Source organism: Hevea brasiliensis, chromosome 13 (genome assembly GCF_030052815.1).
Source record: "Hevea brasiliensis isolate MT/VB/25A 57/8 chromosome 13, ASM3005281v1, whole genome shotgun sequence".
Taxonomy (NCBI): Eukaryota; Viridiplantae; Streptophyta; class Magnoliopsida; order Malpighiales; family Euphorbiaceae; genus Hevea; species Hevea brasiliensis.
This window is the reverse complement of record NC_079505.1, coordinates 88,922,945-88,938,784: the sequence shown is the minus strand read 5'-3', so window position 1 is coordinate 88,938,784 and position 15,840 is coordinate 88,922,945. Positions and strand designations below refer to the sequence as shown.

The following is a 15,840-nucleotide window of genomic DNA, read 5'->3' as shown; positions in this document are numbered from 1 at the left end:
GATGAGTTCATTAGTCTCTTCGCTGCGTCTCTGTATTCCTATCCCTGCTATTCTTTTTCTTCTTGTATACTGTACTTCATCAGTTGCGCCAATCATTTGTTGGATTTTTTATGTAAAATTTGAAATATATATATATGTATAATAATTAAAAAAAAAAGTCTTTTTGATTCAGTAAAGTTTATTTTCTATTTTTTGGAAACTAATTTTTAATGTTACTTACTTGCTACTTTTAAGGATTGGTGGTCTAATATCTCTTATTAGTGGATTAAAACTAGAGATTTTATAGTCATTGAGAAACGCATATTTTTTGAAGTTCATAAACTACTCATTATCGCCACTCATTATGGTCACCAATTTTTTTACTCTATTGAAGGAAGCAATTTTTCTGTTTGATGTTTTTGGGTATATCGACCAATAAATTCTCAGCATTGAGAATAATTGGTTCGGGGAACTCTTAGCTGCACACAAGAGCTCCAACAGATAAAAGTATCTTGAGAGAGGGACGTGATTAATTGATTACTCGGTGCAGACGGGCCGTTTCCTCTCAAATGGTAGCGCCAAATTCAGCGTGATTATTATTTTATATTGTTATCATTTGAATTTTATTATTTGTTTGTGGTCCATATTTACTTAATTGATTGTTGATTTGGTATTAAGTGTTCTTACAATCTTTGAAAGGAAATTATTCGTGCTTGATAGTTAAAATGGATGTGTTGAAATCTTTGTCTGGCAAACCAGAAAAAACTTACTGGACAAAATTTCCTTTGTTGGCAACAACAAATGAAATTCTTACTGGACAAAATTTCCTTTGTTGGCAACAACAAATGAAATTTTGACTTACTGAATTATGATTGTTTTCTGTGATTTTGATTAGATTTAAAGATAAAAGAGTCTTCATTTCCCACTAAAAAAACTGTTACAGTTTTATAAATGACTTGTTTTTCATTGTTAAACCTTTACCTCCAATTTCAATACATTGTGTTAGTCAAGCTACTATAGCTAGAGCTAAAAGTAAAAATTTTAATGAAAAAAGGAGGCACCTATGTAGGGGTGGGGAGTGAGGCGAAATATCATCCATTAGAATTATATAAAATGTACCAGGTAATGCCCAGGAAAGATGGTGGAGTCACAATGGTCTCACTTAAGTACCACCTCCTTAGACAGCATTTCCTAGACATGCACTTCATACAATCCTAATAGAATCAAACCACTGGTAAGTACGGTCTTCCCATAACACTACCACGGTACTAAGGATTTATGCCACGAAGGCATAGATAGACAGGAGTCGCCACCCAGGTAATAACCGGGACATATTCAGTGTTTCTTCCGAGGGTCATGGATGGCAACTTACTCCTTGCAGAGTTTCCACAACCGTCATTACCATAGCCCAATGTCTAGGTTCGGGATAGTGGGTACGTAAGGGGAAGGTGTTAGACACCCCTTACGCCTGGTCTAACCTCGTTAATTCGAGTGCCAGTCCTCTACTAATGTTTCTAGAAGTCTTGTTTATTATTCCTTTATTAAACTTTATCCTAAAAAATGCAATTCTAATCCTACACACGCAAGTAATTCACAAAAAGGGTTGTTGTTTACACACAATTTTCATGCACAAGTAATTCCTATCTATGAGGTTGCTAATTATTTAAATGATATTTACCAGATGACTAAAATTAATTTATTATTGAGAATTTAATTTACAAACAAATTTAATTTCAAATAACCCTATGTTTCTATTTAACCTAATTAATTAATTTTCACCAAGTTACCCTAAGGATAATTGAACTAAGTTAATTATGTACATGTGTAATTTATTCTAATATCACATAAGTCCCAAACAATCACAACCTAATAAAGATTTCTAACATGCAAATTTATTTTACAATTACCAAGTATTAAATTAAATTTATTTTACATGCCAATATTAGTTTAATTTACAAACAAGATTAATTTTAATTTATAAAGTATTTATTTAAATTAATTACATGCAAAAGTCAGTTAAATTAAAAACAAAGTTAATTTTAATTTACCAAATGAAAGTTCTATTATTACTACAATTTCATGCCAATGGTTATTCGAGAAGTTTAGAGCTACTTACTTGTTGGTAAATGCAGTTGCCATTGGGGCAAGCTACCCTTAAAAAAGGGTCTTCTCTTCTAGTATGGCAATGATATCCCTGGCTTACTCCCGTTTAGCTCCATATAAGCTCCACGCAAATGCCCTCTTTGGTATTTACCTTAGGGCTACTTACCAATTTTGTTTGTAATAAAAAATAAAGAAACTAAAGAAAATAAAAGAAATAAAGAGACAGAAACTAAATATGTGCAGAGTTGTGTATCCCCTCAAATTAAACATGATTACATGATCCATATGAACATATAAAATAAATTGAAGACAAAGAGCATAGAATTAAAATATTGTGTGGCATAGATCTTGAAAAGAAAACAATAAAAAACTGACCTTATAGAAATCTTGTATGCAAATCTTCTTGAAGAAAAGAAAAAAAATAAGAAAGAACTCAAAGAGTCTTGAATATCTCTAAATTTTCTATAGCTCTGAATTTTCTCTTCCTCTTTCCTCCCATCATCCCCTTCTTCTCTTCTCTAGTAGGGTATTTATAGGGTTTTGGGAGAGAGGTGTGATAGGGTTTGGAGTCTTAGGATGATAAAGTTTAGATGACTTGAACAACTATAATTGCAGAATTCGAATAAGACTGGGATATGGGTGAGGTGTTTCAACCAATAGGAAGACAGAACAAAATGGAAGGCACCAATAGGGAATGAGGAAAAGGTGTGGTAGGATTTGGAGTCTTAGGATGATAAAGTTTAGATGACTTAAACAACTACAATTGCAGAATTCGAATAAGACTGGGATATGGGTGAGGTGTTTCAACCAATAGGAAGACAGGAAAAAATGGAAGGCACCAATAGGGAATGAGGAAGAAGTGTGGTAGGATTTGGAGTCTTAGGGTGATAAAATTTAGATGACTTAAATAACTGCGATTGCAGAATTCGAATAAGACTGGGATATGGGTGAGGTGTTTCAACCAATAGGAACACAGGAAAAAATGGAAGGCACCAATAGGGAGTGAGGAAGAGAGTGGGGCCAAGGAGGAGAGAGATATTTTGTTATTTTAATTTTTAGAAAATAATTAAATGTGTCACATTTAAAATTCCTAACTAGGCTTTCTTAGGCCCACGGAGCCCAATTAAACTTAATTAGATCCATTTAAAAAACTACCCATATTAAATTTAAACAAAATAAAATTTTATTTAAATTTAATTAAATTAATTTTCCCAAAACTTTATTATTATTTTTATTTTTTCAAGATCATGCCACGAAATTAATAATTCAGCTCAATGCCTCCAATTACATCTTACAGTTATATAATTTTTCATCATTGGGTTTCCCACGGTCTCAATGCATATACTCATCACAAAATAAGAGTCTACAGTTTGCCCCCCACTTTGGCGAAAGTTGAAATCAATGCGAAAGCATTGCTCAAGTTTCGTCAAAGTGAAACTCGAATTTCTAATAACTATGAAAAATTGGCTATGAGGATCAAGTATATCTTGCTCGGTCGACATACTCTATATTATGAGACTAGCTACGGTCTCATAACAGTAATAACTGTGTCATGTGAAAAATGAGTGTATCTTGCTCTGTCGATACACTCTGCGTCATGAGACTAGCTATGGTCTCATGACAATGGCAACTGTGTGATTTGAAATGTTGTGGATTCGTATTTAGGACCGCAGTCCTAAACTACCTACGTATCCCCCTCATTATCCTGAGGAAGAATCAGACCCACTCGTAGTTCGACACTTGAAACTGTGGTGATGCATGTTCTTCTACGCCTTACACACCTACAGGTGACATGTTGATGCGTGTTCTTCTACGCCTTACACAACTATGCCATATGCCCTAAACAACGTCTAAGGACTTACCAAAAAATATCTGTCATGAAATGTTGTGGGTTCGTATTTAGGACCGCGGTCCTAAACTACCTACGTATCCCCCTCGCTATCCTGAGGAAGAATCAGACCCCCTCGTAGTTCGACAATTGAAACTGTGGTGATGCATGTTATTCTACGCCTTACACACCCACAGGTGAAATGTTGATGCATGTTCTTCTATGCCTTACACAACTATGTCATGCGCCCTAAACAACGTCTAAGGACTTACCAAAAAATATCTAATTCATGATTTGAAAAATTAGGATGACTAGGTCTCATAACTCTTTTTGTAATTTTTGTGCTTCTTGTATGCTACTTCCTATCATGAGCATGCTGATTTTGCTAGAGATTCTAAAAAAACTTAGTCCTCTGAGGGACCTCTTTTTACAAAAACTTTCTTTTAGCCTCCAAGTTTTTTAGAAGAATTGTTCACCAAAAAAGACTTCCTTAAGGTCACAATACAATTTCTCTCTGATTTTTCTTTTTCTTCTCTCCCCCCATGGTTTCGCCTTGACTCATTTCTCTTCCATGAACTCCATTCTCAGGTTCTAACTTTTGCCTGAAATGTCCTTTCGGATTTTCATCTTAGCGGGCTTGCTCTAACTTTTGCCTAAGTGGCCCTTCCGGGTTTTCCACCTAGCAAGCTCCTTTTTTTTTTTTTTTTTTAAATTAGACAATTACCAGGACATTCATATCAAGCACCTATCTTGTCATGCTCAGAAGACATAGATTAAATCAAAACAATGCAATTCAATTACTTAATCATTTGATGTATCCCTCAAGACACAAACATTCACAATCATAATTAAATAAAATCTATTCCTAGTTAATGCAATAAAAACTTCTTTATTTATTCAGGTACACCATTACTCCTTCTTACATTTAGTTTTGCTAAATTTCTAACCTTCCAAAGTTAGAAATAAGCTTTATAACCTGCCAAATGGCCTTTTCAGGTTTTCCATCCAGATCTTCTCTCACCTCACCTTTTGCCTAGACTGCCTTTTGCAGGTTTTCAATCTAGCATTTTTTTTTCTTTTCTTTTCTTTTTTTTTCTTTGACCCTTATTTTTGCCTAGACCGTCTTTTGTAAATTTTCAGCCTAGCGGGCCTATCTCACACAAAGTACCGTTTGAGCTTGTCTAAGTTGACTGGTTCTTGAAATTCATTCCCATCCAGGTCTGATATTCTTACAGCACCTCCTGACAAGATCTTTTTGACTATGTATGGACCATCCCAGTTTGGCTTAAACTTTCCTCTTGGATCAAAAGGGATGGGCCGAGCTTGTTTCAAAACCATGTCTCCCTCTTTGATCTTTCTTGGCTTCACCTTCTTATTAAAGGCCCTTGCTATCTTCCTTTGATAAGCCTGCATATGATACAAGGCTCGCATCCTCTTCTCATCAATCAAAGCTAGTTCTTCATATCTTTTTTGGGCCCACTCATTTTCCAGAATCTTAGCTTCTAGTATCACTCTCAAGGATTTGACCTCTAGCTCAATGGGTAGCACTGCTTCAGTCCCATACACTAAAGAGAATGGAGTTGCCCCTGTGGATGTTCTTGTAGTAGTGCGATAACCCCAAAGAGCATAAGGGAGCTTCTCAGGCCAATCCTTATAGGTTTCAACCATTTTTCTCAGAATGGTTTTCACATTCTTATTTGCTGCTTCTACTGCTCCATTAGTCTGTGGCCTATATGGTGAGGACTTGTGATGCTTAATCTTAAATTCGGTAATTAATTCTAAGAAATCACCTTTGAACTGGCTGCCGTTATCTGATACTATCTCATGGGGTACCCCAAACCTGCAAATCAAGTTCTTTCGCACAAACTTACTTATCTGCTTAGCCCCTACTACTTTATAAGATTCAGCTTCAACCCACTTGGTGAAATAGTCAATTGCCACAATGATAAATCTATGGCCATTAGAAGCCGTGGGAGAAATCTTCCCAATAATGTCTATGCCCCATATTGAGAATGGCCACGGTGAAGTCATGCTGTAGAGTTCACTGGACGGTAGGTGATTCAAATTCCCATGGATTTGGCACTCATGGCATCTTTTCACAAATTTAGCGCAGTCGGTATCCATGGTAGACCAGTAATAGCCCAATCTTAAAATTTTGCCTGCTAATACCCTTCCGTTCATGTGAGGACCACACACTCGCATGTACTTCCTCCATTATCCGCTTAGATCGCCGTCACACACAAGAGCAATAGTCCTTCAAGAACCTTTTGTAGAGTTGCCCTCACCAAAGTGAATCGAGTGGCTAATCTACGAATTGTAGCTCTATCCCTATTATTGGTCGATGTGGGTATTCTCTTAACTCTAAATATCTTCTTATGTCCTCATACCATTTCATCTCATCTTCTAGATCTAAATGTGCTATTATTAACCCTTCATAGCATGGGATTCTACTCCTCATCAAGATAATCGGGTGGGTCGATCACCCTTCTCCCATAAGGATGCCAGTGGCTAGAGCATCGCCTATCTGGTTCTGAGCTCTAGGCATGTGCTTCATTGTCACTTTCTCAAAGCTAAATAATAGTTTCTTAGCATACTCCAGGTATGGCCTCAACTTTTCTTCTTTCAATTCCCATTCACCTTTAACATGGGAAACCACTAGCATTGAATCTCCGAACACCTCCACTTTTTTAGCCCCAACAGCTATTAATGCCTCCAGGCCACAAATGCAAGCCTCATATTCTGCAATATTATTAGTGGTTGGGAAACATAGCCTTTTTGACATTAACAATTGTTCTCCATTCGGTGCTTCCAAAACTACCCCTATACCGGCTCCGCTCTTATTCATGGCCCCATCAAAGTACATTTTCCATGGCTGGACCTCTACTAGCTTGAGACTCTCATCCGGGAAGACTGTTTCGACTTCTTCCCCTTCATTAACTGGATTTTCAGAAAGAAATTCGGCCACTACACGCCTTTGATGGTTTTTCAAGTCTCATACACAATATTAAATTCAGACAATAGGACCAACCATTTGGCCAATTTTCCAACTAGCGTCGGTACTTCAAATAGGTACTTTAAAGGATCCATCCGGGATACTACAATAACTCGATGGGTCTGAAAGTAGTGCCTTAACTTCTTAGTTGCCCATACTACAGCCAGACAGGTTCTTTCTATTAGTGAATAATTCTCCTCATAAGCAAGGAGTTTCTTACTGATGTAATAGATGGCTCTCTCCAGATTCTCTACTTCTTGTGCCAACATTGCCCCCAGGGCCATGTTTTCCACTGATAGGTAGAGGATTAGAGGGATGCTAGGTATGGGTGGTGACAAAATTGGTGGATTGCTCAGGTACTGCTTTATCTTTTCAAATGTCTCTTGACATTGCTCATTCCACACCACTGGCTGATTCTTTCTTAGTAGCTTAAAAATTGGTTCACAGGTAGTTGTGAGCCTAGCTATGAACCTACTGATGTACTGTAATTTGCCTAAGAAACCTCTAATCTCTTTTTCTGTTCTCGGGGCTGGCATCTCCTGGATTGCCTTCACCTTATCTGGGTCAACCTCAATCCCTTTCCTACTGATCATATGCCCTAACAGTTTGCCTGAAGTGACCCCAAACACACACTTGCTAGGGTTTAGTCTCAATTTATACTTGATGACTCTCTGAAAGAACTTCTCTAATGCCTCAAAATGTCTCTCCCTAGTTGGGGATTTTACTACCATGTCATCCACATATACTTCAACTTCTTTGTGCATCATATCATGAAACAACATAGTAGCCATTTTCTGATAAGTCGCACCAGCATTTTTTAGCCCAAAAGGCATGACCTTATAACAATAAGTCCCCCATTCAGTGATAAAAGCTGTCTTTAATTATTTTAATTTTTAGAAAATAATTAAATGTGTCACATTTAAAATTCCTAACTAGGCTTTCTTAGGCCCACGGAGCCCAATTAAACTTAATTAGATCCATTTAAAAAACTACCCATATTAAATTTAAACAAAATAAAATTTTATTTAAATTTAATTAAATTAATTTTCCCAAAACTTTATTATTATTTTTTTTTTTCAAGATCATGCCACGAAATTAATAATTCAGCTCAATGCCTCCAATTACATCTTACAGTCATATAATTTTTCATCATCGGGTTTCCCACGGTCTCAATGCACATACTCATCACAAAATAAGAGTCTACAACCTAACGGTTAGACATAAATTTATACGTCATTTGATATCTCATGGTGTGATTTCTTTAGACTTTGTCAGGTCTGAAAAATAATATTGCGGATCCGCTCACTAAAGGACTGGCACGCCAGCAAATTCTTCAAACATAGAGGGTAATGGGATTGAAGCCTATAAAGTAGTTGCCACAGTGGACACCCGTCTTTAGAGGTATTGTGATCCCATGAATAAAGTTCAATGGATAAAAACGAAATAGTATGGTAACGAGGGAGAGCACATAATATTTTTATTATTGCGAAAAAATTTCGAGTTTCATTCCTATGGTGTAGTGTCTCTACTGTGATGTATAGGAAGAATTAAATTCTGAATGAATCCAACGACATAATTTTTTGCGGGTAATGATCACAGATTACTCTTGGAGGGTTCACCTAGTGAGTGTGGTGGTGGGGTCACCACTGTGAAAATTTGGATAATTTTCTAAAGACACTCATGAAATAGATACGTGTGCATGACCGTAAAGCACAATACTGATAGAACTTAAATGATTTCTCATACTGTGTGTGTGGTGAATTTAATCTGGTTCAAAAAGAACTAGTTCAAAATATTTATGTTACTATGTTCTTTCAGATTAAAATTAACTAGGTTCAAACCCTAAAGATACCTAACGCCTATTATATAGTATTATATACTCAGAATTTAATTAAATTTTAAATCATGTGGGGGGAATGTTGGATTTTTGATTTAAAATTTAAAAAATATATATATAATAATTTAAAAAAAAAATCGTTTTGACCATGTAAAGTTTGTTCCTTATTTTTTGAGAACTAATTTTTAACATTTCTTGTTTGTTACTTTTAAGGATTAGTGGCCTAATATCTTTGATTAGTGGATTAAAATTAGGATTTTTTATTCGTTGAAAAACGCATATTTTTTGAAGTTCATAAACCACCCATTTTCGCCACCAATTTTTTTATTCTACTGAAACATTTTTTCTGTCTGACATTTTTTGATATATCGACCAATAAATTTTGAGCATTGAGAATAATCGGTTCGGGGATCTCTTAGCTGTACACAAGAGCTCCAACAGATTGAAGTATCTTGCGAGAGGGAACGTATTTCAATACATAAATTCACAGGCTACTCTAATCTTTTTTCTCTTGATTTTATATTGTTATTATTTAAATTTTATTATTTGTTTGTAGTACATATTTACTGTTTTTTATTTAATTGATTGTTGATTTGGTATTAAGTTTTATTACACCATTAGGGCAGAGGAGACAGACCGAGAAGCCTTGATTGGATTCCAGGCCAAAATAACCCACGATCCTCTTGGGATCACGAACTCCTGGAATCATAGCATCCACTTCTGTGAGTGGCCTGGTGTTAAATGCCGCCGTGTCAGTGCAGGCATCATGAGGGTCGCGACCTTGTACCGGCCCTCTGTCAACCTTGTCAACCTTGTAGGTTCCATATCACCGCATATTGGCAACTTGAGCTTCCTGAGTTATCTGAATCTGGCAAATAATAGCTTTAGCGGAGAAATCCCTGAGGAAATCCGCGGTCTGCGTAGATTGAAGATTTTAATTCTGGACAGGAATCTGCTTCATGGTCCACTTCAAGTACCACCATCTTCCACAACATTTTTGTCCCTTGCAGACAACAATTTTTCTGGAGAGATTCCTTCCTCGATATGCAGGTTAATTTCTCTGCAGCATCTTTATTTGTCTAAAAAAAATGTAAGTGGAACTATTCCAAAATGCTTTGGAAACTTTAGAAATCTCTCTGTCTTGGATTTGGGAAACAATAATTTACATGGTAGCATACCAGCAGCATTTGTGGAGGGTAATAGCTTGAGTCGTCTTGACTTGAATGGCAATCAATTGGAAGGGCCATTACCAAGATCTTTGTTTAATTGTAGCAAGTTAGTAACTTTGAACTTAGGGAACAACAGGATAAATGGATCTTTTCCCTACTGGTTGGAAAATCTTGCAGAGTTACGAGTTCTTGTTCTGCTATGCAACAGATTCTCTGGTCCCATACCAACCTCAAAAGCTCGATTTCCTTTCCCTCGCTTGTTAGTAATTGAACTCTCCCACAATGACTTCACAGGTCCTTTGCCAGCCAGATACTTTCAGCAATTCCAAGCCATGATGAAAGAGAACACCTCTGAATATTATGAGGCTCATATGACAATCACAATCAAAGGGGATGATTTTGAGGTGACCAAAGTCCTTGATATATTTGCAATGATTGATTTGTCAAATAATCAGTTTAGAGGAGAAATTTCTGAAAATATTGGAGAGCTTGAACTTTTAAAAGGGCTGAATTTTTCTCATAATCATCTATCAGGACATACACCTGTGGGAAATTTATCAAATCTTGAATAGTTAGATCTCTCCTCAAATAAGCTTGTCCCTGAGCAATTGGTAGATTTGACATTTCTTGAAATTTTAAATCTTTTATTTAATGAGCTTACAGGACCTATTCCTCAGGGCAAGCAATTCAACACATTTGGAATAGGGTCCTATGAAAGAAACTTGGGATTATGTGGATTTCCATTACCAAATGATTGTGCCAATGATCACACCGCCGTTGATCTTGCCGGAAGGATATCGCTCTGCAGATGTTATTTTTGAGTGGAACATTGTACTCATGGGCTACGCAAGTGGATTGGTAGCCGGAGTGGCTATGGGGTGTATTGTGTTTCAAACTGGAAAGCCCCAATAGTCTGTGACAATGATCCGAGCTAAACGACTGAAAATGGAGAAAAGATCAATGAAGATTAATACTAAAAAGGGTCCAAGAGAATTTAATTACTGTTAAGACATGTTTTGTGAAAATTTTGTTGGCTAAAGGTTAATCACGCAATGTCACCATTGATTGTATTTTAAAGAATATGTTAATGGTATTAACTTGCGACAATTTTCATTTTCACGTTATTTACTTAAAAATACTCGGTCTTTGTTCATGTGTGACCTCCTCAAGCCTATATATACACAACGTTAGTAATAAAAATCACCTACACACAATGGAAATTATAAAAATAAGGTAATAATTTTTCTCTCTATTATTTTAATAGGGTTAGAAATGTAATTTTATTTTAAATAGTAACTTTTCTCTTTATTATTTTCTCTCCAAATTAAAATAAAATTTATTTTATTCATTTAATTTCAATTAAAATTTAAATTTTTATCACAATTCTGAAAATAATATTAATATATATATAATTCATTTTATTTTTTAATTTTAATTAGAACTCAAACTCACATCATAACTTTAAATTGATTTTAATATTATTAAATTAAAATTGATCATAGATTTCTTTTTAGAATTTATTTTTATTGAAAAAAAAAATCTCATGCATATTGATTTACATCAGCTCGTTGAAGCTGTAACCAAGAAATACGGTCAAGTCAACATTAAGTACAACATTAACTGCTAAGGAATCCAATAATCCTCTATATAATTTCAATATAGTAAGTCAATGAGTCAATAGACAGAGACTACTATAGATTTAAACTAGCCAAATGCTTATAGTATTCATAAATTTAATAAAAATTAATTTTTTTATATTCAATTTAAATTTTAATATTTCATTTTTTATTAAAATTTTTTAATATTTTTTAAATTTAATTATTAAAATTTATACATATAACTATAATACTCTCTTTAATACTTTATTTTTAATATTTATATTTCTAATTTATTTTTTAATAAATTATATTTTTTATTGCTTTTATAAAATAATGATCATAAATTACAATAAATGGTCATTTAATGTAATTTATTATTTTATTTTTTAAATTATAAATTTAAAATAATTAATTAAAAAATTAAAACACTAATATAATAATGTTAATTTAAATTTTAATATTTACTTTTTATTAAAATTATTTTTAATATTTTTTTCAGAATTTGATCATTAAAATTTATAACATATAACTATAATGCTCTCATTTAATACTTTATTTTTAATATTTACATATGCAATTTAATTTTTAATAAAATTATATTTTTTTATAACTTTCATAAAATAATAGTCATAAATTAATAATCAATAATCATCTAATCAATTAATTATTTTATTTTTTAAAATTATGTATTCAATATAATTAATTAAAAAATTAAAAAAATTAATATAATAACATTAATCCGCTGGCCAAGTCGTTTTTAAAAAGTTCTACATGACAATGTTTAGAAAAAAATTGGCCGCCCTTCTTAGAATATAAATAGATGCCAAGCCCATTACCACTAACAAGTCAATGGAACACAACGTTCAGAAATAAAAAAAATGAAGCAGAACGATCCTCTCTTTTTCGTGAAGAATTCCACCCGTCCTGCCATGATGATTAATTTATGCATCTTATTGAATTTAGTATCCTGTAAATATTAATCTTTATGACCTCAGAATTTAATATTTTGGAGTGTAGACTCCATGGACTTGAAATACACGGGTTTTAGGCTCTTAAATTCCATTCTGTAGGCTTAAAAATTGTATTCCTAATTGACAGCCTGAACTTGCATTGTTTTCCATCCCTTCTGATATAAGAAGCACAGATGAGTTCGTTAGTCTCCTCTTTGTGCCTCTGTATCTCTGCTATTCTTCTTCTTCTTGCACGCTCTACTTCATCAGTTGCGTCAACCGATAGAGGAAATTTTACAGACCTAGTAGCCTTGCTTCAATTCAAGGCTGTAATAGTGGTATGGTGTTACATGCGGTCGTCGCCACCACAGGGTCACTGAATTGAACCTGCGGTCTCTCAGACTTGCAGGTTCTATATCACCCCATATTGGCAATTTGAGCTTTCTAAGATATCTATATCTTGCAAACAATAGCTTTACTGGAGAAATCCCTGCGGAAATCTGTAATTTACGCAGATTGCAATATTTAAATCTGAGGAATAATATGATCAGCGGAAAAATTAATTTATTGCAAAGCTATATATTCCAAGATAATTAAATTTATTGCAAAGCTAATTGATGTTGAATTTATTTCAGTCCCTTCCTCAATATCGTTAATATCTCTTTTATCCAGGTTTTGGATTTACATGACAACTCTCTCCAAGGTCCATCTCTTCCTCTTGCTAATTTATCATCTCTTAAGGTACTTGCTTCCGCTACATCCCAAGATAATTAATTTGATTTCAAACTTGATTGATGTTGAACTTATTTCATTCCCTTCCTCAAAATAGTTGATATTTCTTGTATCTAGGTTTTGAATTTACGTCACAACTCTCTCCATGGTACACTTCAGGGACTGCCACCTTCCATATTTTATTTCAATATTATAGACAACAATTTTTTTGGAGAGATTCCTTCTTCGATATGCGGGTTAAATTCTCTGGAGTATCTTTATTTGTCTAAAAACAATATGAGTGGAACTATTCCAAAATGTTTTGAAAACTTTAGCAATCTCTCTGTTTTGGATCTGGGAAACAATAATTTACATGGTAGCATATCGGTAACATTTGTGGAGGGTAATAGCTTGAGTCGACTTGACTTGAGTGGCAATCATTTGGAAGGACCATTACCAAGGTCTTTGATTAATTGTAGCAAGTTAGCAGTTTTGAACTTAGGGAACAACATGATAAATGGATCTTTTCCCTGCTGGTTGGAAAATCTTGCAAAGCTACAAGTTCTTGTTCTACGAGGCAACAGATTCTCGGGTCCCATACCTACCTCAAAAGCTAAATTTCCCTTCCCTGGCTTGTTAGTAATTGACCTCTCCTACAATGACTTCACAGGTCCTTTGCCAGCCAGATACTTTCAGCAATTCCAAGCCATGATGAAAGAGGAAAGTGTGGAATATTATGAGGTTTACGTGACAATCACAATCAAAGGGGTTGATTTTGAGGTGATCAGAGTCCTTTACATATTTGCAATGATTGATTTGTCAAATAATCAATTCAACGGAGAAATTTCTGAAAATATTGGAGGGCTTCAACATCTAAAAGGGCTGAATTTTTCTCATAATATAACAGGATGTATACCTCAAACAATGGGAAATTTGTCAAATCTTGAATGGTTAGACCTCTCCTCAAATAAGCTTGTTGGGGGCATTCCTGAGCAATTGGTAGATTTGACATTTCTTGAAGTTATAAATCTTTCATTCAATGATCTCACAGGACCTATTCCTAAAGGCAAACAATTCAACACATTTGGAATCGAGTCTTATGAAGGGAACTTGGGGTTATGTGGATTTCCATTGCCAAAAGGTTGTGCCAATGATATTGCTCCACCGTTGCAGTTGCCGGAAGCGGATCACTCTGCACATGTTATTTTTGAGTGGAACATTGTACTTATGGGCTACGCAAGTGGATTGGTAGCCGGAGTGGCTATGGGGTATATTGCATTTCAAACTGGAAAGCCCCAATGGTTTGTTACAATGGTGGAAGCAAAACAACGGAAAATGGGGAAAAGATCAATGAAGATTCGTCCGGGAAAAGATCAATGAAGATTCGTCCTCCAAAGGGTCCAAGTAGAATTTAATTGGTTATTAATTAGGAGTTGTTTTGTTAATATTTGGCTGGTTAAATGCTAATAATGCAATGTCACAATCGGTTGGAGCTTAAAGCGAGAACATACATTCCCTTGGCTGCATCTTTCATTCATATTAATTGCCATGATATTTACAGTTGTAATAATTATTATGAAAGTGATCTGTTTTCTTTTAATAAAGATTTTAAATGAATTGGTGTGTGTATGTATGTATATGTTTTTTTTTTTTAATCAAACCCCATTTTTTTATTGGTTCATGATAGGTCTTTTGCTGATCACAATCTGACGTTACATGGAAATAAAATAAAATAACTTCTGAGAGATGATTAATGCTGCAAAAAGGCGAACACTGAATTTCCATCAAGGTATATCAAAGAGAGATCCGTCTCTCATGCAAAGCAAGATGAAATGCTAACTAGCATGAGCTCATGGCTATACCAGCTTGGAATCAAGACTCATATCCTGCTTCTGAAAAAGATGGTTCGCCCATGGAAATTTGGGTTTCTAGTAACTTTGCTTGGCGTTCTGCATGCTCTCCTTCACATTGGCTGCAGATTCCCATGATAATATCAGCATTGTGCCCGTTGTGCCAAAGAACACAAGCGATGCTAAAGACTTCCATTTTATCCCTACAGGAATAGCTACCAAAGCTCCTGCCACTGAGAAGAACCATGTGCCTTGAAATTAATATTTTTATTTTGGGAGCATCTATTTCCCCAATCTAATTAATTAAAACCACAAAAAATTTAATAAATAATTTATAAAGAGTTTAAAATACTTTCAAGTTGTGTTGCATGATGTGAATAGCAGTGAGTTAATTCGCCTCTTCTTTTTGGTGTTGCTGCCTGGAAGATTTGGAATAACAGGAATAAATTTTCGTTCGCTGATGAAATAATTGATGGAAACTCTCTTTTGCATGAAATTGTTTACTCTGCTTTCAGTTTTAGCTCCCTTCTTGTGCAGGTTAAGCGGTGCCCTTAGTAAATCTTGGCAAGTTTGTGTTGAAATGAGTTTTTGTTGAAATGCCCTTAGTAAATCTTAAGCACTGCCGCTTACCCTAAGCAAGATCTTAAGCAAAACCCCAAGCAAATCTCGGTAAGTTTGTGGTTGAAAACTCGAATATGTTGGAATTAAGCTGTGCTTGACTTGTAATTTGCCCCAGGTTTTAGGTTAAGCAACATGACATACCCTGAGTGTAACATCCCTAATTTTCAAATAATATATATATATATATATATATATATATATA

At 34.8% G+C, this 15,840-nt stretch overlaps 3 protein-coding genes across 3 annotated transcripts; 2 read left to right on the top strand and 1 right to left on the bottom strand.

Annotated features, from left to right (window-relative positions):
* Positions 1 to 6,357: 6,357 nt before the first annotated feature.
* Positions 6,358 to 7,186, bottom strand: LOC110661909 (uncharacterized). The gene is made up of 3 exons (XM_058133193.1): positions 6,984 to 7,186; positions 6,548 to 6,882; positions 6,358 to 6,440 (listed from the first exon to the last, which is right to left on the bottom strand). The coding sequence occupies exons 1-3, from the start codon at positions 7,184 to 7,186 to the stop codon at positions 6,358 to 6,360; spliced, it is 621 nt and encodes a 206-aa protein (XP_057989176.1).
* Positions 7,187 to 7,226: 40 nt separating this feature from the next.
* LOC131172234 (receptor-like protein 43) lies at positions 7,227 to 10,480 on the top strand. Its single transcript, XM_058133192.1, has 2 exons — positions 7,227 to 7,258; positions 9,361 to 10,480. The coding sequence occupies exons 1-2, from the start codon at positions 7,227 to 7,229 to the stop codon at positions 10,478 to 10,480; spliced, it is 1,152 nt and encodes a 383-aa protein (XP_057989175.1).
* A 139-nt stretch (positions 10,481 to 10,619) lies between these two features.
* LOC110660605 (receptor-like protein 9DC3) lies at positions 10,620 to 14,547 on the top strand. The gene is made up of 4 exons (XM_058133191.1): positions 10,620 to 10,766; positions 12,605 to 12,658; positions 13,129 to 13,197; positions 13,306 to 14,547. Exons 1-4 carry the CDS (start codon positions 10,620 to 10,622, stop codon positions 14,545 to 14,547), a joined length of 1,512 nt encoding a protein of 503 aa, XP_057989174.1.
* The last annotated feature ends 1,293 nt before the right edge of the window (positions 14,548 to 15,840 follow it).